Source organism: Bidens hawaiensis, unplaced genomic scaffold (genome assembly GCF_021521415.1).
Source record: "Bidens hawaiensis isolate Kalapana, Puna unplaced genomic scaffold, B.hawaiensis_p1.1 tig00006258_1, whole genome shotgun sequence".
Lineage (NCBI taxonomy): Eukaryota > Viridiplantae > Streptophyta > Magnoliopsida > Asterales > Asteraceae > Bidens > Bidens hawaiensis.
Genome location: NW_027491415.1, coordinates 640,787 through 666,214, shown reverse-complemented (window position 1 = coordinate 666,214; position 25,428 = coordinate 640,787). Strand labels below are relative to the sequence as shown.

Genomic DNA, 25,428 nt, shown 5'->3' with positions numbered 1-25,428 from the left:
TCTATTTTTCTTTTATACACGGTTTAATAGAGTTAAATCCATGAGATCATTCTCATATTTATTGTAAAACAACTTGTCTAATTAGCTAAAAAAAATGTTATGGTGAAAGGTTTTAAAAGTTAACTATTAATTGTTTCTGTACAAGGCAATTTTGAACCCTAAACGATGATGGAAAGATATAAGTTAAAACGTAAAGGTCACTGTCACCGGAACATTTATAAACCAAGGAATGAGACAACTTAACGTAAGCTAAGTAAATCTTATATATTTGAGATGATTATAATGTAGGTGCTAGTACGACTTAGCGTGACATGAATTTATTTGCTTATGCTTTATGGTTAAGGTACGGTTTCTGGTTTCCTTCACTCATAGTATTAATTATATTCCGTTACTTCGTAGTACGGATTCTGGTTTCTGTCACTCATAGTATAAATTATATTCTGTTACTTCGTAGTACGGTTTCCTGTTTTTGCTATTTTTAGTATTAATTATAGTCCGCTACTTTGTTGTACGGATTCTGGTTTCTGTCACTCATAGTATAAATTATATTCTGTTACTTCGTAGTACGGTTTCCTGTTTTTGCTATTTTTAGTATTAATTATAGTCCGCTACTTTGTTGTACGGATTCTGGTTTCTGTCACTCATAGTATAAATTATATTCTGTTACTTCGTAGTACGGTTTCCTGTTTTTGCTATTTTTAGTATTAATTATAGTCCGTTAGTTTGTTGTACGGATTCTGTTTTTCTTCATTCATAGTATTGGTTCTAGTCCATTTTATATTCGATGTCCGTCACTTCGTAGTGCGGATTTTTGTTATCTAGTTCGATTTATTCGTATGATATGGTTATATTAATTTTATAGCATGCAATAGGTTATATATATTTTGAATTCATTATTGCATGTTCCTGTTTAAATATCTTTTAGTTATACGACTTTAGTTCAGTACTCTGTTACCCGAGCATTTATGACTTGTCGTTGGGGCGTCAACGACATGGCACTTATCGTGACAGTGCGTAATCAAAGTTCACGGCGTCTCTGAAAGTACTCATGTAGTACCTTGGCCACTTAGAGGCGTATAGATCGATCTTAGCTCCGACTCCTGACTCCTGACTCCTGACTTCTGTTTGAGATGGAACAATGTGTGCACGCCACCCACACCGTCTCCTTGGTGCATGGACTAGCTAGCTGTGTACCCCTCTGTTTAGGCTCTGGGTGCTTCCGTATTACACGACCTATTTATTTTAACATCATCGTCGTGTATTTTAGTAATTATATTTTGTTTCGCTATATTTCTGGTCCGTTTTGATATGTGTATACGCATTTGGTTAAATTTGAGTATATTCAGATTACGTCCCGATCGTGTATCGGATTATGTTTCGCGTCTAATTCTAGTTCGGTCTAAAACGTGGTTTTATATCCGCAATAGTTTCAGTTTTATTTCAGCATGTGTTTTGTCTTATGTATGCCTTTACCTGTACTATTGTTCTCTCCGTTACTGGGCAATTTTTGGCTCAACCGTATTTTCTTGTTTGTGTCTGTCTTATTTGCTAACAGGTAATTCGGGAAATCGGGGAGATCAGTGATGAGAGTAAAATGAAGCTCAAGAATAAGGACTTGATTTAATTTTCTTTAAGCATTTAATAAATTTGACTTATAATTTCTTTCAGTGTTTTTAATTCTTTTGGTTGCCATGGGATTTTTTTCATTTCATTTAAATGGTTTTTGTTTGGTCTATGATATCTATAATAGTGACACGTCAGCCTGCTCCGGGTTGGGGTGTTACAGTTATGGTATCAGAGCTTAGGCTCTTTCCTGTCGAAACTTAAAAATATTTTTATTTTAAAACCTAAATAAATATGACATGTGAGGATTGGGTTGACGTTGGGCTAGGATTTCCTCTCTTGTTTCTATTCATCCGATTCGTTTCATGAACTATTCATTCTGATATGAAGACGTTCTAATACTCTATGTATATTTTTCTTTTATTCCTAACAATCGTGACCTGCATGTGCTCATTGATTCTAGTTTCGTTTAGTTGTTCGTGTCTCAGTAGTTATCGATACACTAGGTGGTACTCTTTCTAGACTGGTTTGTTTTCTTTAACTAATGTGCCTTATACGTGCTAACTGATGTGCCTTATATGTGCTAGTTGATGTCGGGGTAACCCACTCCGTGTTCTCGCAATTTCTGTCAAACTTCTTAAAATATGTGCCTCCTTAACTCTTTGACTTTTAGTTGTTGTTACCTCTCTGTCAAACGTAACTGTCTATCTACTGTATAATATGGTTCCTTATTTTAGTAATCTTAAATTTCGAGGCCGATGTTTTTTTTAGGAGGTAAAGGGTTGAAATACCCGATAGTAATGTAACGTATAGAGTTAATTTCGAGGACGAAATTCTTTTAAGGGAGGTAGAATTGTAATATACCGAAAATTCGAAACAATAAAATAATAAATGTCGATTGTTAGAATATTAATAAACCGATAAAACGTTAACAAACCATGATTTAAATATATAATAATAATATTAATAATAATAATAAAAGTAAAAGTAATGATAAATGAAGGGCTATTCTTGCCAATTAATGAAAGAAAATTTGAAAACCATGCAATCTTCTTCTTCCTGACTTTTTTGACGATGTGATCGACTCAACAACAAACAATACGACTATATCAGGATTTGATTTTGTTTCAAACTCGTTTAATATATATATACGATAACATTCCAACGATTTTCATTGATCCAAAAACCTAAAATCTTAACCTTTTCTCTCTACCACATAAACCACCGCCGCCTCCCTGCAACTAGCCGGAGAAACCGCTAACGGTTGTAGCTTGAGGCAACCACCGTTGCTGCATACGGATCTATGTTAGCAAGAAATCACCAACATCCTCGTTTCCTGCTCTTTCGAGTTACGCCACCCACAACGGAATCACGAGTGCCGGAACACGGCGCCACCACCACCTGTCGTTCGAACACCACCGGCATCGTCACGCTGCTTGCTGCCGCCACCGCTTCCAGTTATCACCGGAGAAAAACATCGCCACCGCCGCTACCGGTTCGGATTTGTTGTAACTTGTATGTGTAAACAGTTAGAGGTAAAAACCTTGATTCTCTTCTAATCTTTTAATACAAACTTAAGGTTTGTTGCTTGTTGAGTATCAACGTTTGATTCCGGCGACAAAACTCTTTGACAACCATAAGTTATTTTTGAAAGGTTTTAGAACACACACTTAGTTTTCTTACAACTCTGGTTGTTGCTTTGTTTTTCTTTTTATGATATTGTTCTTGAAAACGTTTACTTCATGGTCCACCTACTTCCAAAATATATATAAGAGGAAGAACATGAACTGGTACAGTAGGTATTTTTGAAGCCTTAATAGTGTTATTCTTGTTCACTAATTCATCTATTTTTCTTTTATACACGGTTTAATAGAGTTAAATCCATGAGATCATTCTCATATTTATTGTAAAACAACTTGTCTAATTAGCTAAAAAAAATGTTATGGTGAAAGGTTTTAAAAGTTAACTATTAATTGTTTCTGTACAAGGCAATTTTGAACCCTAAACGATGATGGAAAGATATAAGTTAAAACGTAAAGGTCACTGTCACCGGAACATTTATGAACCAAGGAATGAGACAACTTAACGTAAGCTAAGTAAATCTTATATATTTGAGATGATTATAATGTAGGTGCTAGTACGACTTAGCGTGACATGAATTTATTTGCTTATGCTTTATGGTTAAGGTACGGTTTCTGGTTTCCTTCACTCATAGTATTAATTATATTCCGTTACTTCGTAGTACGGATTCTGGTTTCTGTCACTCATAGTATAAATTATATTCTGTTACTTCGTAGTACGGTTTCCTGTTTTTGCTATTTTTAGTATTAATTATAGTCCGCTACTTTGTTGTACGGATTCTGGTTTCTGTCACTCATAGTATAAATTATATTCTGTTACTTCGTAGTACGGTTTCCTGTTTTTGCTATTTTTAGTATTAATTATAGTCCGCTACTTTGTTGTACGGATTCTGGTTTCTGTCACTCATAGTATAAATTATATTCTGTTACTTCGTAGTACGGTTTCCTGTTTTTGCTATTTTTAGTATTAATTATAGTCCGTTAGTTTGTTGTACGGATTCTGTTTTTCTTCATTCATAGTATTGGTTCTAGTCCATTTTATATTCGATGTCCGTCACTTCGTAGTGCGGATTTTTGTTATCTAGTTCGATTTATTCGTATGATATGGTTATATTAATTTTATAGCATGCAATAGGTTATATATATTTTGAATTCATTATTGCATGTTCCTGTTTAAATATCTTTTAGTTATACGACTTTAGTTCAGTACTCTGTTACCCGAGCATTTATGACTTGTCGTTGGGGCGTCAACGACATGGCACTTATCGTGACAGTGCGTAATCAAAGTTCACGGCGTCTCTGAAAGTACTCATGTAGTACCTTGGCCACTTAGAGGCGTATAGATCGATCTTAGCTCCGACTCCTGACTCCTGACTCCTGACTTCTGTTTGAGATGGAACAATGTGTGCACGCCACCCACACCGTCTCCTTGGTGCATGGACTAGCTAGCTGTGTACCCCTCTGTTTAGGCTCTGGGTGCTTCCGTATTACACGACCTATTTATTTTAACATCATCGTCGTGTATTTTAGTAATTATATTTTGTTTCGCTATATTTCTGGTCCGTTTTGATATGTGTATACGCATTTGGTTAAATTTGAGTATATTCAGATTACGTCCCGATCGTGTATCGGATTATGTTTCGCGTCTAATTCTAGTTCGGTCTAAAACGTGGTTTTATATCCGCAATAGTTTCAGTTTTATTTCAGCATGTGTTTTGTCTTATGTATGCCTTTACCTGTACTATTGTTCTCTCCGTTACTGGGCAATTTTTGGCTCAACCGTATTTTCTTGTTTGTGTCTGTCTTATTTGCTAACAGGTAATTCGGGAAATCGGGGAGATCAGTGATGAGAGTAAAATGAAGCTCAAGAATAAGGACTTGATTTAATTTTCTTTAAGCATTTAATAAATTTGACTTATAATTTCTTTCAGTGTTTTTAATTCTTTTGGTTGCCATGGGATTCTTTTCATTTCATTTAAATGGTTTTTGTTTGGTCTATGATATCTATAATAGTGACACGTCAGCCTGCTCCGGGTTGGGGTGTTACATCATGGAACACCAAGCTCCAAGAACTAACCAAACACGGCAACTACCACCAATCACTTACTCTCTACCGCCAAATGCTCCGATCAAACACCACCCCAAACGCCTTCACTTTCCCAGTCGTACTCAAATCATGCGCCGTATTAACCCTCCCAATTTCCGGCACACAGCTTCATTCCCACGTAATCAAAACTGGGTGTCACTCAGAACCCTTCGTACAAACTGGGTTAATCTCGTTTTACTCCAAATGTTGTTCAGTTAAAGATGCACACCAACTGTTCGACGAAATGCCTCACTCGCAAAATCTCACTGTTTGTTACAATGCACTTGTTTCCGGGTACACCCGGAATAATGAGTTTATACCCGCGTATGAATTGTTCACCTGCATGCGGGTTTCGGGTGTTCGGGTTGATTCGGTTACTATGCTCGGTTTAATTCCGGGCTGCACTGGCCCGGAACGGTTAGCGGAATGTTTACATGGGTTTGTAGTGAAATTAGGTTTGGATAATAATTTTCGTGTTGCGAATTGTTTGCTTACGATGTATGTTCGGTGCGGGTCGAAAGAGGTTTCGAGGAAGTTTTTTGATTTTATGGAGGTTAAGGAGTTGGTTACTTGGAATGCTATGATATCCGGGTATGCGCAAAACGGGTATGCGGTTGACGCGTTGGAGCTTTATCGGGAGCTCGAGCTATCGGGTTTGGAACCTGACCCGATAACGTTAGTTGGCGTGTTGTCGTCTTGCGCTCGCCTCGGTGCGCAAAAGATTGGTTTGGAAGTAGAATATAAGATACAAAGTAGTAGCTTTAAACATAACATGTTTTTGAATAATGCTTTGATTAACATGTATGCTAGATGTGGTAATATTAAAAAAGCCCAAGAGATATTTGATAATATGATAGAAAAGAATTTAGTGTCGTGGACCGCGATTATAGGTGGGTACGGTATGCACGGGGAAGGTGAGACCGCGGTCCGCTATTTTGACGAAATGTTACGGGCCAACGTTAGGCCCGACAGGCCGGTTTTTGTTAGTGTGTTGTCTGCGTGTAGTCATGCAGGGTTAACTGATACCGGGTTGGGTTATTTTAATTCAATGAAGTCGGTATACGGGTTGAATCCCGGCCAAGAGCATTACTCGTGTGTTGTGGATCTTTTGGGTCGGGCGGGTCGGCTTGATGAGGCCCGAAAGATTATTAGCACAATGCCAATGGAACCGGATGGGCCGGTTTGGGGGGCGCTTTTGGGTGCGTGTAAGATTCATAAAAAAGTTGAGTTAGCCGAATATGCGTTTAAACGTGTGGTTAAACTTGAACCCACGAATATCGGTTATTATGTTTTGTTATCGAATTTATACACGGAAGTAAACGATACGAAGGGTATTTTATGGGTCCGGGTTATGATGAAAGAGAAAGGGTTAAATAAGGATCCGGGTTACAGTTACGTTGAATATAAAGGAATAAATCATCTTTTCGTAGCGGGTGATCATAACCATCCGCAAACGGATGAGATTTATGCATTGCTGAGTCGACTCGATGAGTTGATAAATGTTGATAGTGGTAATATGGTTCATAGTGAAAGATTAGCTATTGCGTTTGCGCTTTTGGTAACTGAAGTCGGGGAAGATATTATTGTGATAAAGAATTTGCGGGTGTGTGGAGAGTGTCATGTGTTTATAAAGTTGGTTAGTAAAGTTGTAGACCGCCGGTTTATTATTAGAGATCCGACCCGTTTTCACCATTTCAAAGATGGAATTTGTTCATGTAAAGATTATTGGTGATTGAATTGATTATTTGTTGTTGAAGTTTTTGTTTTAAATGGGTTGCTTATGAGTAGTCAGGTCGGGCCAAGTTGGCCCGTAACCACTTCCGGTTCAATGACAATGCGATAATCTAACTAGGGGTGTTCATCTATTCAGTTTTTTTTGGCCGAAACTGAAAGTTGAATTCGAATTCAGTTTGGTTTTCGACCGAATAAACTCAGCTCCATCTCGTTAAGCCCACAAGTCCAATCCAGCAGCTTCCTCGGCTAAGCCCAATCAGATCCTCCGGTCCAGCGATCCGGTCCAAGAATAGAGCAGCCCACCTGCCCACCGCAATCCTTTATCATAAAAACACATAAAACACTAATTAAAGCAAATATTTTTTATTTATTTTTAACTTAAATTTCATATTAAATAAAATGATCCAATTACAATAGAGATGTGGATAAGCAGGAAAACATATATCTTTCAGAATTTGCGAGACGGGCTCGAGCTTTACCCATGTTAAAACAAGCCAAACTTAAGGTCTTAAGCTATAGATCATCTAATTAGTTAAATGAGCCCTGTTTTGAGTGTTTGACTAGTGATAGAACTTGTCCTCGTTAACAACTAAACATGTTTTGTTAAAATTTTGTTCATATTTATTTTTATTGTAAATAATATAAGATAGCCGTTTTATTGATTTTGATCAATGCTAACAGTTTTATTTATCTTTTTTATATTTGTATGTTTACTTTTAAGTCATTACATATTAACAAAATTTTATTATATATATCAAGCAAAGATTCATATATCCATTAATCCATATTGTAAATTTGTAATTTGGGAAATTTGAGTTAGTTATTAATTTGTGTAACATGATATTATTATACATATATTTTTAAGAATATTAAAAAGACATTAATTTTTTGTTATTATTGCATGATTCTACTTATTTACAAATTAAATATAGTAAGCGCATGTGTTTTGGATTGCTTTTAAACTTTTAAATTAATTATTACCATATTTAAAACTAAGAGTTCCATTATGTGAATCCATAAAAGTAATATACACGGTAAGTCGGTAAGTATGTTACCGGTAATTAATTACCCTCCTATAGTTTCTAGGGTTTATAGTTAAAATCTTAAAACTTGCTCAACAAGGAAAATATACATAATTTTTTTAATATCTTTTATTATCTTACTCAAACTCTCCCATAAACCATATCTATATATAAGCACGTAAGGGTCATTATATGTTCATGCAAGAATTCATTCTCTAAATAATTGTTTTCTAGCTTCTAAATCAACTCTTTGTTTTGAACAATGGGCGTTCCAAGGAAAACTGCTAACGAAGTCGAAAATCACACAAGTTTGAGTATCCTTAGACATGGAAAGAAACTAGTCGGCAAACCTGTTAACCGATCAACAAGGAACGTCAGATCGCTTCCACAAGAACTGTTAGTTGATGTTCTTGCCCGGGTTGCATCAGCTTCGTTTACGGATCTTTTTAATGCTAAACTAAGGTATGTTACAGTTAGTATGATAATTTCCTGATTAATAATTTTTTGTACTAAGTTTAAGTAACGTTTTCTTTATGAAAAAATTAATTTAAAGCTTCTTTTGTGCTTGTTCATATAAAGAAATCCAAACGTATTGACATTCGACACCACTTTCGTTATATCTAAGTTAATTTGATTACCGTAGTTAGTTTAATCGATTTATTCTAATCGAGTTTTTTTTATTATATAGTTGCAAGGAATTTATGGATTCAACAACGGACGATTATATCTCTCAATGCATCTCCATTGACAAATTTCCAATAATGCAATGGTTACCACCGAGTACAAGAGCACATTCTTTCTTAACCGACTGCTTCAACAAAGGAAACCCCGAATCATTATTCAGACATGGAATGGTAAGAATAACTTACACATGTATTACACTTTTCTTTATTCTAAAAGTCTATTATCATTCAAGAGTTTAACTAACAACAACGATGGTTCTGTTTTACAGTTCGATTATTTCAAGGAAGCTGATATCGAATCTGGACTAGAATATTTGAAAAGAGCGGTTGACAAGGGACACCCGGAGGCAATATATGTGTATGGCATGATTCTTCTTTCAAGGGGGGATCAATCGAGTCAATGCGGGTTACATCTTCTTAATTCCATGAATTTCTCAAGATCATACTCTTGGAATGTGCAAGATTGTAGAAGTAAAGTTCGTTCAATACTCGGTCAAATGTGGATTAACAATCCGGTTACTCTAGAAAAAGTTAACACTAAATGCCGAAAACAAGATCATATTATTCGTTTTGAAAGAAGGGGTTGGAGTTTAGATGAAGATGAAGAAATTGCAAGTTGTGATACGTGTTTATGGTATCGGGAGCTTATTTACTTTTGTAAGACGATGAATGTTATTGTTTGAAAGTTTTGGCAACATAAACATTAATATTTTGTGCTATGTAGTTTGAAATTGCAATTTTGTAATAACCTAGAGCTTAAATCGATATAAATCTATTACTATCTTATTGTTTGTAGTTTAATTTTCAATGGTGACAATCTCGTTTGGAATTAATTAATCACATTTTTTTAAATAACTAATAATATTATATTATTGCAAAAAGTATGTTCCAAAATTAGTTACCTTAGTAAATAGTAATTAACTTTGGTTTGTATAATACGAAACTAATGGGCTATCTTAGCCATACTAAGGCCCAAACAAAAGCCCAAGATTATCCCTAGACGTTCTGCTAATTGAATTTTGAAGCCTTTATCCTATTTTTTACTGCTATATATATGAAATTTTGAACGCATTTATTCTCTCCCTAGGGTTTCTGCTCTTTGAAGATTACCGATGGTATTGCTCTAAAATCTATTTTTTATTTATTTATGAATCAGTAAAGATCTGTTTATGAGAAAATATTTTGATGCTTTGTGTTTAACTTGTTAGCATCGATGTTAGGTTCATCTTTGATATGTACAAGTACGGTTGATATGTACCAATCTTATTAAGTTATTATCTACAGGGCCGGCTGTAAGGGAGGGCCGGGTGGTTGACGGACCCCGGCCCGACTCCCCGATAGGCCCAGATTTTTTTTTAAAAAGAAAGTATATATATATTTTTTATGAAAAACAATATGTATATATAATGTTTAAACTTAAATACAAAACCACTAGCTTGGTTTAGTGGTAAAGAGGTATGAAAAAAAATGTTTTTCACACAACCAAATCATAAGACCCAAAAAATTAAGGCTCATTTATAAATTAAATTGTTACCCAACAAGATACCCCTTTTTATTAAGGCCCAAAATAAATTTCGCCTTCGGTCTAATTTTTATTTACCGTTCTCGGAGCCAGGCCTGATTATCTAATGTTGATAACTAGATACACGGACGGTTTTAGAAGAAAAGTTGCATGTGGGGTGGTGTGGGCTTAAAAAAATTATTCATGGTAGGCGATACATAAAATGAAATTTTTATAAGTTCATTCATGCATAAAATAAATAACTAGAGCATCCACGACCATGTGCATGGGTTGAATGTACATGCAGTACGTAATTACGTATGTATCTTCTATTCATGAATTATATTGCTTTTCCTAGAGGCTTGTATATTCCACTAGTTTCTTCTGATTTTGACTTTTTGAAGTGATTTGAGCCACTTATCTGGAGGCCTAAAACTAACAAAAATATGTGGTCTCTTTTTATATTATGAAATATGGATACTATGTAGTAATACTAGACATGGGGTCTTCTTTCTTAATTTGTGGCCCATAATACATAGCCCCCATTTTAAATAAAGTACATATGAAACTGGCTAAAGCATTGACTTGATTGGCTGATTTAGTCAATTTATTACCTATTTAAAGGAGTCAATATGATTTTCTTTATGATGATTTTATTGTAATTATTTAAAAAAATTATGAATGAATGCTTATTTTTTACAAACAAGAAAGCATGTTGATTAATTATGTCGTCAAATGACTAATTTTTTACTTTTTCATGCATTTTGTTTAAAAAATGCTTATTATTTATATTCCAACTTATTTTGTTACTTTTTTTTCTTGAAGACTTTTGTGTGCAAAATGAACACAATCCGGTCTGCTTTGAAGCCATCTGCGATCACAGCCATCAACAAGACTTTCCCGTCGTCGATCACTGCTATCCACAAAAATTCGTTTACCGTTTCAATGAAGATCGCAAGTATAGCTACACAACTTCCACGTTTTCGGAGAATCAACAACAAATGCTGAACGAAAATTTGAAGAAAACCACAGAAATGATACAGGCCTTAAATGGCGGTCCCGAAAAGTCGGATCCACGATTGTGTATAGAGGCTTCGAGCTGAGTGAGCTTGCACAATACATCCCTCTTCATCCGCTGGGACGAAAGCCCTAAACCGTAGATGTTCTTGCCAAGTTCAAGTGGTGTTTGAATGTTTATATGATTTGAATTGTTTTTGCTTTCAAGTTTCAAAGGATTTTCATGGTTTCTTTTTGTACTGGTTGGTCTTTTGCTTTGGATAAAATGAAATGGAATGCAATCTATATTTGTGATTTAAGGGGTGTGTGAAGTCGGGTTGGTTATGGAATATTGCTTAGCCATAACCAAATTATCGGATAACCGTGATTCATTAACCATCCATGATGGGTCGGTTTCGCGGTTGAGTTGATTGTCCCAATAATATATTTTTTCTTTTTCTTATATGTTTTTTTAATTGGCCATAATTACGTCGGGCAAGTAACTAAAACTGTTGTTCATAATACAATAAATAAAATTTAAAGAAAAAAAGTTAATCGAAATTGTGGTTGGTAAATTGGCTAAGGTTTCGGGGAAATTCCCCAAACCATTCCATCAGTCTTCATCCTTTTTTCTTTTTAAGGTAATTATCATGTATATAAGAATACTTATTTTTATATATGTTTCAATGCATGTTTTGTTCAAAACGTAGTTGTTTGATAATGTACAAGTAATTGAAGCATAGACAAACAAGCCATCAAATATTTTTTTCATTTTTTTATTATATTTAACTAATTATCTTTTAAATGATTTAATGTTTTAATTAATTATAATGCTAAATCTTGGTGTGCAACGGTTTTACACGGTTTTATCTTTTGATTAAACGAATTTTGAAGGTTCACATTTGTATCTTATGTTTATAACTACGTATTTTAGCTTTTCCTTTTGTTTCTTCTTTTATTTGCTTTTCTTGTTAATTACACACGCGAAGTGTATGCTTTGCCATTTAAAATGACAACTTAGTATGATTCTCTTTATGCACTTGATCGTGAAACGCAAACCTTATTTACTAGTATGTATATAAAAGGTAGGGCTCATTACATAAACTAAATTATAGCCAAAACAAAAATGACATACCTAAATCGTTGATTTTTTGAATTAATAGTTTATATATTTTTTTTTTGAATTTTTCATTTTCACATACAATGCTTATGTTATATACCTATAAATCCATTAAACTAGTATGTTTGTAAATTTATATAATTTTAATTTAAAACATGTATCTACGCGTAAGTAACGTAGTTTGTTGTCTATATCTATAGTCGAGGATAGGTTTGCTCACGAGTTGATTGAGCCGAGCCAAGGCAAGCTCGAGCTCAAACTCGAATTTATACGAACCAACCTTGATCAGCTCATTTATTTTAACGAGTTGAATATCAAGCTCACAGAAAGTGCAAGCCTGCTCGTGGCTCATCGAGCTTACTTGTTATTTTATATTGACATACTAGGGTATAGCCCGTGTTACACACGGGTGGAAAACACATGTCAACAAACGTAATAAATTTAAACAACAAATTCAAGCAACACAAAACTTCTTCAAACTTTCGGACCAAAACGTTAACCATTTACATTGTCTATATATTAAAAGTTAAAAGTTACAATAAGTTAATGTACATCGAACAACCAAAAAAATCAACAAAAGACCTAAACATGTTCTTTCATATTAAAACACCATCAACTTCTTCAAAAATCCTATCAAAAAAACTCATTTTGCTTCACCACCTGAAAATATAACAAAACAATAGCATCCAAGTTAAATATACATAATAACATATTTAATAATGAGTAACATTTGAACATTATGAAAGTTAATTTTTTTTAAATTGTTGTTTTTATTAAAATAAAATAACATATAACAACAAAAAAGAAACACGTGTTAAATTATAATAAACATAATAAATTTAAACAACACAAAACCTATTTAACTTTTGGACCAAAATGTTAACCATTTATAATGTCTAGATATTAAAAGTTTAAAGTTCAATAAGTTAGTGTACACCAAACCACCAAAAAACATCAATCTGTAGCAAAATGGGTGTTTGATACGAAAAAGTCTATTTTAACGAAAAACAAAAATCAAAATTAGACATTCTCAATTTTGACCCTACCTATGAGTTTGAAAATATAATTTTCAACCAAGCTATGAGTTATCATTTTCCCGATTCTAAACCAATTATGCCCCCATTGTACATTTTTGGTCTTCATGATTCCTCATTTAACTCTTTTTTCCCTTGTTGTTCCTTCATAATTCCTTCCAATGCAAAGCAAAATAGTGGACTGCATGTAAAATAAAAACACACATCATGTAATTTTTTATAACTTCCATGAGTGTAATGGACTAATGGCCTTACTAAAATATATGTTAATATTAGCAAGCCCAACATCCTTTATTAACAACTTAGTAATAAGACTTATCTAGACATTAGTGTGACTTCCCCATGATGTTGACGAACCAGACTTTGTTCATTCATACATACTTGGACCAAAATAAAGTTAACCCATATGATTTGTACCTATGTCTAGTTCAATATCTTGACAATAACCATCACCACACCAGTTTTGAGCCAATTCTACATGTTAAATACCCCGGATCCTGATAAATGAGAAACTTGCATGGCTAAAAATGATCACATCATCTCCTAACTGCATAGTTCTTGTTTTGAACCTATTACTATTTGAAAAAAGGAATAATATTCAGAAAACAAAGAATGGAAGCTTAATTAGTACAACATAATAATTAATAATTAGTAAATGAAACATACAAAATAATGATCTATGCATAACGTTAGCGAGCTATGAGATTGCATACACATGTATTGCATCGTACTGACTAAATCCACCACACAGATATGCAGAAGAAACGATATGAATCATTAAAAAATAATTGTATTATTTAATCTTCAACCTTCAAACAGTTCACAACATTACACATGCATTTAACCCAAAAAGATTTAAAAATATGACAGTTTCAACTGCTTTAAAATCTTTAATTTCAATTAAAGTCGCCAAGAAAAATTATGAAAATCCAAAGCAAAAAAAAAAAAACGCAGACAGAGAGAGAAAAGAAATTACAAAATCATAAGTAAAAAGTTTACCAAGGACCTATTGAGGCGTTATGCCAAGCGATGCAAGTGAATGTGGCTGTATAATATGACCTGTAAGTAAAAGAGCATATGGCTTCAATGATTAGAATCACAATTAACAAAAATGATAATATAAAAACTATTTATTATGTCATTTTATACACCAAATCCAACTCTTAATGATAAGGAGACACCACTATTAAATTGCCTTGTTTCCACTAATAACATGCTTAGAGGATTATTGGAGATTTAATCGTTTAGGTTTAGCTTAAATTTGGTAGTTTAAAACTTAAAATTGAAAAACGTTTAAGAAATAATAAGTTTTGATTGTGTTAATGTTAGAAGTTATGGTCTTATTTATAATTAATTTACAAAACTTCAAATTTAAGTTAGATTTGGAAGTTTTTAAATTTTAAAATGAAAATCGTTGACAAAAATAAACAACGTAATAAATGTAAACACAATCAATTACTTGATCACCGTGTAACTGTAAACATGATATGCATGTAAATATAGAAAGATAATAAAACATATTAAAACACGTATGTTGACTATTGAAATTGGTGATATAGGGTGTATATGGAAAATCAAATTTGGAATTTATCATAAAAGTTTTTTTTTAATAAAGATAATAACAATAATAAAAAAATCATAAATTCTTTACTTAATTATTGTTATTATTGTGAATTTTAAAATTATTTTTTTGTTTTAAAAAATCACAATTATGATTTACAAAGCTTACTAAATTTATAATCTTAACAAAATTAAAAGTTTATGTTTTTTGTTTAAACTAAAAATAAACTGGCCGGAAAAATAAATTGAACGAAAATTAGCCGGAAATCAAAATATAAAGATTTGCATAACAAAACTATAACAACAGGTTAGCCCGAAAAAAATAATAATTGGACAAAGAAAACAATTATAAATTTAACAGAAATATATCATGAAATTGGTTGGATATAAAATACTTAAAATTCAATAAAAAACAATAAAAAAACGGCCGGAAAAATAAATTGAACGGAAATTAGCCGAAAGTTATAATATCAAGATTTGAAGAACAAAACTATAAGAATAGGTTAGCCAGAAAATTTTAATACTTGGATAAATAAAACAATTATAAATTTAACTGAAATATATCCAAAAATCGGTCAGATATAAAGTACTTAAAACTCAATAAACAAAATAATAAAAAAATTGCCAGAAAAAAAAAATACTTACAGAACAAAACAATGAAAAAAGGTTAGCCGGAAAAATTGAGAATTGGAGAAAAAAACAAAAAAAAAATTGAAGGATTATTAGTTAACTTCTTAAAATTCAATAAACAAAACAATAAAAGGTTTCTGAAATATATCCAGAGATTGGTAGGATATATACTTTTTAAAATTTAATAAACAAAACAATAAATAATTGACCGGAAAACTTAGTAAACATAAAATATGCGTATAACAGATTGGCCGGAAAGATTCATTGAATTTGTAAAATAAACTAATTGTATTTGCAAGTTGCAACAATGGATTGTTAGTTACCTTGAATATAATCATCGGAGAATCAATTCCAAGGATTTTGATGTATCCAATCGCTTCGAATCCGAACAGCGAAATTAGGGCTCGTATTGTTGGTAAACACTATAGAGGTTCGATGGTGGATCTGAACGACGGATGTAGGATTCGTATATTCATCGGGAAGTTACACCGAAAATCAGTGGTGGAATTGATTGCAGATCTCATCGGCGGAATTAGGGTTCGTATAATCATCGGGAGATTAGAGAGAGAATCAGTGGTGGAACTCAATATTGTTTGTGAAAAATAAACAGGGTTTTGTTATTTTGGGTGTTTGGAGAACATGACATGTGGCACAATATTAGACATTCTGAGAATGGTAACTTGATGACTGGATTGCACATGTGGACAGCCTAGATGAAGGCCATGTGTTCACATTGTATTGCTTTAATAGTATTTAAAGATACTCCATAAAAGTTATTTTTTTAACATACACATAATACAAATTTTATAAACAAGAGACTTTAATAAATTACATGCATAATAATTAGTTTTGTTTTTTAAGAAGCGGGAGGCGTATTCTCTGTATTATTTTTGTTTTCTTTTCATATTTTTCTATGCTATTGTTGTTGTTGTTGTTGTTTTTGTTGTTGAAGCTGCTGGTGCTACATATACAAAAATTTAAACGAGCCAATCAAACAAGCCCACGGGCCTTTTGAACCGATGGATTTTTTTTTACGCAAATTTCAAACAAGTCACGAGCCATGAACTTTTTGAAAGTATCTGGTTAGAGGTGCACAAATCGGGTTTTTTTTTACCCGGAACTGTGTACGAACCGGTTCCGGGTACGGTTAACAAAAGTCAAAACCAGGTCGGGTAGGAATCGGTTCCGGGTATAGTCGGATATTTTACCGGGTTTTCTGGGTTCCGGGTATGGTAGGGTCGGGTTTTGACCGTGTATTTCCGGTTCCGGTTCCAGGTACAGGTAGGAACCCGTTTCAGGCCGGGTCCGGAACCGGGTATTATGCGCAAAAGGAAAATGTTAATGGGCTGAATCTGGTATGGTTTTAATAGAAAACTTATGGTCCATATCTGATGTCACCATAGTAAAGCCCAAACAAAAGCCCATTAATATCCCTAGGGTTTGTATTATATCAACGCCTTCATTCATTCTTCACAGCCTCCGTATCCTCTCTCTAGGGTTTCTGCTGCTTGAGGATTACTGATGGTAATGCTCTAACCTCTCTTCTAATTAATCAATCAGTTAAGATCTGTTTATGTTAGAAATGATTTTGATGCTTCGTTTTCAATCTGTTAGCCGTGTGATAGGTTGATTTAGATTTAATATTAATCGTTAGGTTTAATTGATGTTTGTATACGTTAATTTGTTACTTATTTAGAGGATTTAAAATTATTTTGTGTAAAATGATTGCTGTTTTTTAATATTAAATGATTTAGGTTGTATTTGTTACATTATGTCAAAATGTTGTTGGAATTTTTTATTTTATTTGTTTAAGTTGTTACTTGCTTAAGAGGAGTTAAAATGATTTTTTGTAGATAAATTTTGAGCTATTTGAAAGTTTTTGAGACTGAATTGAGCTGTTTTGAGTTATTTGTTTCTGCATTTTGCATTCTAGTGTTGAATGTAAACTGTTTTTTTTGCTGTTTGAGTGTATATTGATGTTTATTTTATTAATGTATTAGATTTTGAGCTATTTAAAAGCAATCAGAGTCACTTCAGCTGATAATTTAGTTGTTTCTATCTTTTTGGTTGATTTTATTTTGATTTAATATGTTACATTTGGTTTTAAGAGAAATCAAAACATGTTAATGTAAATGGGTTCTGTTTGAATATTATTTTCATGAAGAATTAATGATTTTTAACCGTGTTGATATTTTGATGCTTTTATTATGCATTTTGTTGCAATTAATAATGATTTCAGAAAAAAATGGTGTTGAATTTTTTATATTCTAACCTTATTTATTAATTTTCTTTTTTTGAAGGCTTTTGTCAAAGCTCAGAAGTCAAGATCTTACTTCAAAAGGTTTCAAGTGAAGTTTAAGAGAAGGAGAGGTATGAAGCTATCATTAGTTTTCTTTATAGCATCTAATTTTTAGTGGTGTTTTTATTTTAATTAATATTTGTTTGTTTATGCAGAGGGAAAGACTGATTACCGTGCTAGGGTGCGGTTGATCAACCAGGACAAAAACAAGTACAACACACCTAAGTATCGATACGTTGTGCGCATTGTATGTCTTTTTAGACACAACTTTTTACAAAATCTTTCGTTGCTATATCACTATTTTTCTTATTATATTATTTTCAATGATTGTTTTAGTCCAACAAGGATATTACTGCCCAAGTCATTTCAGCAACCATTGCTGGGGATATCGTGCTTGCATCAGCTTACGCACATGAACTTCCTAACTATGGTCTCAAAGTTGGCCTCACAAACTATGCTGCAGGTTTTTTTCTCGTTTTGATGCTCATATATACATTTTGTTGCATGTTATTATATAGTAATTTTTTATTTTTGTTTTTTTGTATCATACGTAGCATACTGCACTGGGCTTCTTTTGGCTCGTAGGGTGTTGAAAAAGCTTGAAATGGACGAAGAGTACCAAGGGAACGTTGAGGTATTTTTTACGTGTATTTTTAATTAGTTCTGATTTCTATGATATTCCTTTGTTGTTGCATTTTATTAAAGGGTTGGTTTTATAGGCAACTGGAGAAGACTACTCTGTTGAGCCTGCAGAAAGCAGGAGGCCATTCCGTGCACTTCTTGATGTTGGTCTAGTGAGAACCACAACTGGAAACCGTGTTTTTGGTGCCCTTAAGGTATATTTCAGTAGACTTCTAAACTATGTAGTTGCTTTTTTAGTTATTTTTTAATATAGCTAATCTAATTTAAACCAATATAGGGAGCTTTGGATGGTGGTCTAGATATCCCACACAGTGAAAAACGTTTCGCTGGTTTTAACAAAGATGGAAAGAGTCTTGATGCTGATGTCCACCGCAAGTACATTTATGGTGGGCATGTTGCTAGCTACATGAACGTAAGTTTAGCTACAACTAATTTTTCACTATCTTTACTTAAGCAGTTTTAAAAATCAGTGCATATGAACGCATGTTGCTAGCTACAACTAATTTTTCACTATTTGCTTGTTATAGACTTTAATGGAAGACGAACCAGAGAAGTACCAGACTCACTTCTCTGACTACATCAAGGAGGGCGTTGAACCCGATAACTTGGAAGAGCTTTACAAAAAGGTTCATGCTGCTATTCGTGCCAACCCGATCCTCGAAAAGTCAAAGAAACAACCACCAAAGGAGCACAAGAGGTAAAAATATTATAAACATTATTTTTTAACTAATGACATTTTGGTCATTGCTATTGTTTTGTTAATGGGTTTGCATTTTGTTTGTTTAGGTACAACCTTAAGAAGCTGACTTATGATGAGAGGAAGCAAAAGCTTATTGAGAGGTTGAATGCTTTGAATGCTGCTGCCGGAGCAAATGATGATGATGATTCGGATGAAGATGACGAGTGAGGAATGATTTCCATGTTTTTGTTTTTTAAGGAATGTATTGTTGCAAGTTGTTTGGTTGGGATCTGTTCTAGTATTTTTGTTAGACTTGAATTATGGATTTTTATAGTTACTTCTAATGTTCTTGTCAAAGTTTTTTATTCTCATATTTTTGTTCTCGTATGTTCTTTAGTTTTCATTGGGTTTTCTGTATTTTTAGTTTACAATTTTTTTTACACAAAACATGTCATTGCTAAGTAATTTTTTCTACACCTATAAACTTTTTTTGGGTTGCATTTCATTGTAAATATATTGCATATTAATAAAATCTTTTGTAGTTGACATTCATTTATATTCAAATGTCAACGCACATCACACATGTGCCAAGAACACCTAGCTTCTTGTTGCATAACTTTTTTTTAACAGCGTTTGGACTTTGGAACCCCTCCCTAGACGTGCACAAAATCGGGTATTTTTTAAACCCAGAACTGGGTTGGAATCGGTCCTGGTAATGGTCAACAAAAGTCAATCGGGTTCGGGTAGAAACCGGTTCCGGGCATAGTCGGGTATTTGACCGGGTTTTGACCGGTTCCACCGGGTTTTTTTCGGGTTTTGACCAGATATTTCCGGTTCCGGGTACGGCTCCGGGGAGAAATCCTATACATGGTCCTACCCACGGGTAGGGTATGGGTAGGAAACGGTTCCGGGTCGGGTCCAGAACCAGTTATTTTGTGCACCTCTACCCTCCCTCAAATACATGGATGAGTCTACCGTTTTTGAGACGTAATGTCAAGCGTCCATTTTTACGCTTCAGGTCTGACTCATCCAAGAAAACGATCAAGGAGGAAACCCACGATTGTGGGAAGCTCTCTTGAGTCAGGTTTTAAACATGTGACCTTAAGATCTCAAACCTTAACCATCACCCTCATGCCATTAGACCAGAAGGCCAACTGCTTGTTGCATAACCGAAGCATCACAAACTTGTATACAAGTGTTTTACCAACTTATAAATTAAATGTCAACCACGGGTCAAATTTATTAAGAGGCCTTTGACAATCAATTGATCAAACCTTCTTTTAACATAGATGTAACTTTCATTCAACGTGGATGCGTTAGAGACAGTTTAATACCCGATGAATTTCAAAAGTGCGTTAACAACTAAGTTTCAAATCTCGATTTAATGGTCACACAAGTATAACTAACAAAGACAGGATCCACTTAAATCATATGGGTACAAAGATGATCAAATGTCACATGACACCAAATCGAGAAACCTTATTTAGTATTTTGTCTTCTTTCTTGCAAGAAACCGCTCTTTTGCAGCAGCCAAAGCATCCTGGGTTCGTTTATGATGATCGGTTTGAGGTTTAGCTTTGGTTCCAGACTTTTCTTGATTCTCGGACTCTTTCAAAACTTCTTGTTTTTGAGAAGTACCAACAACAGGTTTTGGTTCCATGATTTCAGATTCTTTCTTGGATGTTTCACCAATGTTTTCTTCTTGGACACTTTCTGGCTGTTTTGATGGTTGACTTTGACTCTTTGACTCCTCTTTATGCTTGTTGACCTTTGTTGACTCACCATCTTGGGCTCCGAACGCCACATTTTGTGACAAGTGGAAGTAGAACTCGGTCATATCACCACCTTTCTTAGTAATCTGTTGCACCAAAAGATTAAATTTAGAAAAAAAAAACTAGTTATATAAAACATAAACATGCAGGTTTTTAGACGAACTGTTTGTGTTCTTTCGTTAAACTTTAATTTGAACAAACAACCGAACACGAACAAACAAACAAACAAACAAACAGACAAACAGACAAATTTTCTTGTTCGTGTTCGTTTTTTAAGAAAATGATCGTGTTAATGCGTTAACAATATAAACAAACGGTTCACGAACGAACATAACTTAGCTACAACCAAGTAAAACTAAATGTGAACAATGTTAAGCCTAAAAAGTAACTAAACGAATATATAAAAATACGTAAAAGCACAACCTCAAATAAACGTAAAATAACGGGCATAAATGAACATAAAGAAACAAACACGAACGAGTTTAGATGAATAACAGAGACACATGTCCCAATCCGTTCATTTAACTAAATGAACAAAAGTTTTTGTTCACGTTCATTTATCAAATAAACGAACATAAACTAACTTGTTGCCGAACGGTTCACTGAACGTTCGGTTCGTTTATAGTCCTAAAAATATGAGATAAAAAAACTTACATCTTCTTTTTCCTCACGAAGTTGACGCAACCGTTCTTCCTCCAGCCACTTGGCTTGTTCTGCAAGTTTCCTTTTGTAAGCACCCGTAACAAATTTGTCCTTATCTGCAAAAAGATGGTCTTCTTTGCTCCTCTCTTTCGCAAGCTTTCTCTCATATATTATCTCATGTTCACGCTCACGCAATTTTGATTTGTCTATCAATGCTTGAATATACCTTGGCTATAAAACAAAATAAAGTATTTAGTAATTACAAATTTTTAAATACGACATTCAATATTATTGTAAAAAGGACAAAAACTATAAAGAAATTTTTTTTCTGTAAAAGTCCCTTAACAGATTTTTGCACATAAAAACAACATACTTTCTGTTTTACCGAAAATGTCCCTAATATGTTAGATTTAAAAAAAATATTATCTCTTAAAAAATCTATTAACTATATCATTTTATCTAAAGTTCAAAATATATTCAGATAATAATACTTATTAGATAAAAACTATAATAAAAATAACTAAACAACATATTATGTCAAATATAATAAAATGGAAATTAAAAATATATAAAAATGTATACAAACTCATTATGGAATAAAAAACGAGTCCAGCCCGTTACGAGCTTGAGATTAAAACAATGTCTCACAAGTCGAGCCCAAAACAAGCCGATCTTGAACTCTCGGGTTGGGCTCAGCTCCGCTCGTTTACAACCCTATTAATAAATAAATAAATAAAAATCGCATTTTTGGTTCAAATTTAACATGTGAACGGACTTTAATGTGCACAAAATTGTTTAGTGACTCTTATGAGAAACAAAATATTTAACTTTTAAGTGCAAAAAATATTAAGGGACTATTATGACAAAATACATAAATTATGTTGTTTTTTGACAGTATTTGCCTTTGTATAGAATATATATGATACCTTTCTTTCTTGCCGATCTTGTGCGATTGGCTGGACTGCTTTTTGCTTCAATTCATCATATACGCCATCATAATCAAACACTAATGGATCTTCTTCTAATGCTTTCTTATGTTGTTCTTCTACCTAAGACCAAACAAAAAAAAGGATCAGATTTATAATATAAGGAAAAGTGAAACGAAATTTATGTTTTCATGACTCACTTACATCCTTACGAGCCTTGTTCGTAGTGGCTTGTCGAGAAATATCATTCCCAACATCAGTATCATCGTCAACACCAAAACCGAGTGCAGTAGGGCGAGTAAGTTGTTTTTTTTGTTTAGATGACGGTGCTCTTAAGTTTAATCCGTATTTCATTTTCAACTTGTAGTCCTGTGATTAACAACAAAGTACACGTAAGCGAGCATGGTTTTCTTGTTAGTTAAGAAAATGTGTGTGTTCATGAACGTAAACGAACACAGACGAACAAACATAACTGAGCAAACAATATTAAAAGTTAGCGTGAAACATCAAAAACTGTTGGGCCTATAAAGTTCATCAAACTAGACTATTTGCAATAGGTGATGAACGTAAACGAACAAACTTAGACAAACGTAAGCTAAAGAACATAAATGAACGAACGAGATTTGTGTTCATGTTTGTTCGTCTACTAAATAAACGAGCGTAACCAAACTTATGATGCTAGCACAACTCAGTGATATTAATATTATCATAGAAAAACAAATGTTTGAAACAATTAATCAGAATCACCATCGGTCAAAGACCGAAACACGTACTCCTCGACTTCTAATGCGAACAAGATTTCATTACAACTCCACAGTAGTTACAAATGAAGTTCAAAATAACAAAAAAAGATGCATAATTTTAACTCTTGAACAATTACTATAGCAGATATGATAAATGATAAACCCTCAATAAAACTATTGGCTCTTTTGGTGATGATTCGTAGGCTATATAACACGAATTACTCAAATCAACGATTAACTATAATATCAATTTCATATATTCTAATGCGAAGAGTATAATGAATCAATCAAGACCAATAATTTAATTCCTTAGGGTTATTCTAATTACTATTATTATTGATAAAAGACAAAGCCTCTAGATTTAAACATTGAAAGAAACGAATTGGGTAAAAAGCAAAATTAGGGTTCGAATAATAATAACATACTCAAAAGCTCGGATTCAATGGCGGATTATAAGATGAAGAAAAAAAATTACCTTTGTTACGGACGTTTGAGAAGACGATGGGCACACCGGAGGAGAAGCAGCCTCTGTATTCGATATACGCCGATGGGAGTCGGTGGCGTAAGGGCGTTTTAGGGGTGTTTGGATTCCTTATTTTTAATCCTTATTAAAAAAACTCAAGAACACAACATAGGTTTTTAATGAAGAAAAAAGGAGTTTTGATAAGTTAAAAAGTGTAACTTATCAAAAACTCCTTATTTTAGTCAAAAGATGGTGTAAATAAGAAATCCCAAACATGGCCTTATTATAGATTTCGACTTAATGTGTTTAACAAAAGTATCATGATGGTTATATAAGTTGTTTTATTTAATTAAATAGTTTTAAGTTTGCGGTTTCAGCTCATGTAGTTTTATTTCATTTGCAATTAAATCCGACCTCACTAACTTCGTTAAGTCTGATCGTTAAACCGATCAACATGCCCCTCACGTGAGGGATAGTTTTGTCTTTTTTCTCTCAAATAAACTCTAAACCTAGTTCGCAAGTCCCCTCACGTGAAGGGCTGATGTGTATTGGGGGGGGGGCAAAATTACCCTTCACGTGAGGGGCATGCTGATGGGTTTAACGATCAGACATAAGGGAGTTAGTGGGGCCGGGTTTGATTTGCAAGTGAAATGAAACCACAGAGACGAAAATCGCAGATTTGAAACTATTGGACTTAAACCGCGGATTTAGACAAACTGCAACGTGAATGTAACTCGTTTAACCATTTTATATGTGATGACTGTAAGACAGTTTTAAGTTTCATGTACCAATATAGAATTTGATGAAGCTTAGGATACTAATTCCAATTATACAAATATAATTAAAAAAATCAGATGTCGTGTTTTTTAATTAACATGTCCTATCGTTTATTAAAAAAATGCTCAAATGATAAAATTGACAACAGTGATGAATCCATGATCGGTTTTAACTTTTAAGCATTGAAGAAATTTTCATTTTTAAATAAGTGTATACATAATACCAAATTAATATTAAAGAAAACGAAGATTTGAAAGTGTACAAAAATGAAGAGGATTTTTGATGTGAACACTAGTAATACTTTGTTTAAACATAGTAATAAAACTGGAACCAAGTAGAAAGTGGATAAATAGTTCTCAATACTCGGTGAAGGATGAAAAATGTTGAGCGCTTGAAACGTGTCTAAGATCATGAAATGAGAGTGTGGGATCGTGAGATGAGAATGTGGAAGTGGATGCTTGAATCTAAAATGCTTCCCTATGTGTATAAGCAAGATTTTTCCCAAGCATGGTCGTGCAAATAGAGGAGCGCAATTATGTCATTATCGATATGTTTTGTCAGTGTTGGTCTAGCACGGACGTGCTCTTTAGAAAGTATGATTGTAGATCATTAGAGTTTTGTCAACCCACCCGTGTTGATTAGGCAAGCATGATCATGACATGGGTAAATCATGTTGGCTCAACCATGCAAGTTTGGAGGTAGGATTGTGGCTTATTTGACTTGATGTCGACCTAACCTTGCTTTTGTTCAACATGAGCAGGTGTCTTTTTGTCCGCTTAGGCGTGCTATATATGGAACACAATTGCGCCTCAAAGATTGGTTGTGTTTGATAAGGGCACGACACGTGCGACATGTGCTTCGCCTTTTAATTTAGGTATCTTGGAATGGCATAGCCGATCATGAATGCTTGCACGATCATGTCTGGCCATGCTCGGTAGATTTCTCTGGATTTTCTCCAGTTTTAGCTTATTTTATA

The 25,428-nt window shown here is 33.6% G+C and overlaps 3 protein-coding genes and 1 pseudogene across 3 annotated transcripts; 3 read left to right on the top strand and 1 right to left on the bottom strand.

Moving 5' to 3' along the window:
* The first annotated feature begins 5,122 nt into the window (after positions 1–5,122).
* Positions 5,123–7,258, top strand: LOC143631848 (putative pentatricopeptide repeat-containing protein At3g11460, mitochondrial pseudogene; annotated as a pseudogene).
* A 989-nt stretch (positions 7,259–8,247) lies between these two features.
* LOC143631847 (F-box protein At2g35280-like) lies at positions 8,248–9,351 on the top strand. The gene is made up of 3 exons (XM_077100472.1): positions 8,248–8,447; positions 8,674–8,839; positions 8,938–9,351. Exons 1-3 carry the CDS (start codon positions 8,248–8,250, stop codon positions 9,349–9,351), a joined length of 780 nt encoding a protein of 259 aa, XP_076956587.1.
* A 7,620-nt stretch (positions 9,352–16,971) lies between these two features.
* On the top strand, positions 16,972–19,500 carry LOC143631894 (large ribosomal subunit protein uL18-like). Its single transcript, XM_077100525.1, has 9 exons — positions 16,972–17,033; positions 17,810–17,879; positions 17,964–18,055; positions 18,145–18,271; positions 18,363–18,442; positions 18,528–18,644; positions 18,728–18,862; positions 18,978–19,147; positions 19,237–19,500. The coding sequence occupies exons 1-9, from the start codon at positions 17,031–17,033 to the stop codon at positions 19,355–19,357; spliced, it is 915 nt and encodes a 304-aa protein (XP_076956640.1). The 5' UTR covers positions 16,972–17,030; the 3' UTR covers positions 19,358–19,500.
* Positions 19,501–20,443: 943 nt separating this feature from the next.
* Positions 20,444–23,782, bottom strand: LOC143631893 (uncharacterized). Its single transcript, XM_077100524.1, has 5 exons — positions 23,688–23,782; positions 22,674–22,838; positions 22,470–22,592; positions 21,556–21,774; positions 20,444–20,987 (listed from the first exon to the last, which is right to left on the bottom strand). The coding sequence occupies exons 2-5, from the start codon at positions 22,821–22,823 to the stop codon at positions 20,613–20,615; spliced, it is 867 nt and encodes a 288-aa protein (XP_076956639.1). The 5' UTR covers positions 22,824–22,838; positions 23,688–23,782; the 3' UTR covers positions 20,444–20,612.
* Between the last annotated feature and the right edge of the window lie 1,646 nt (positions 23,783–25,428).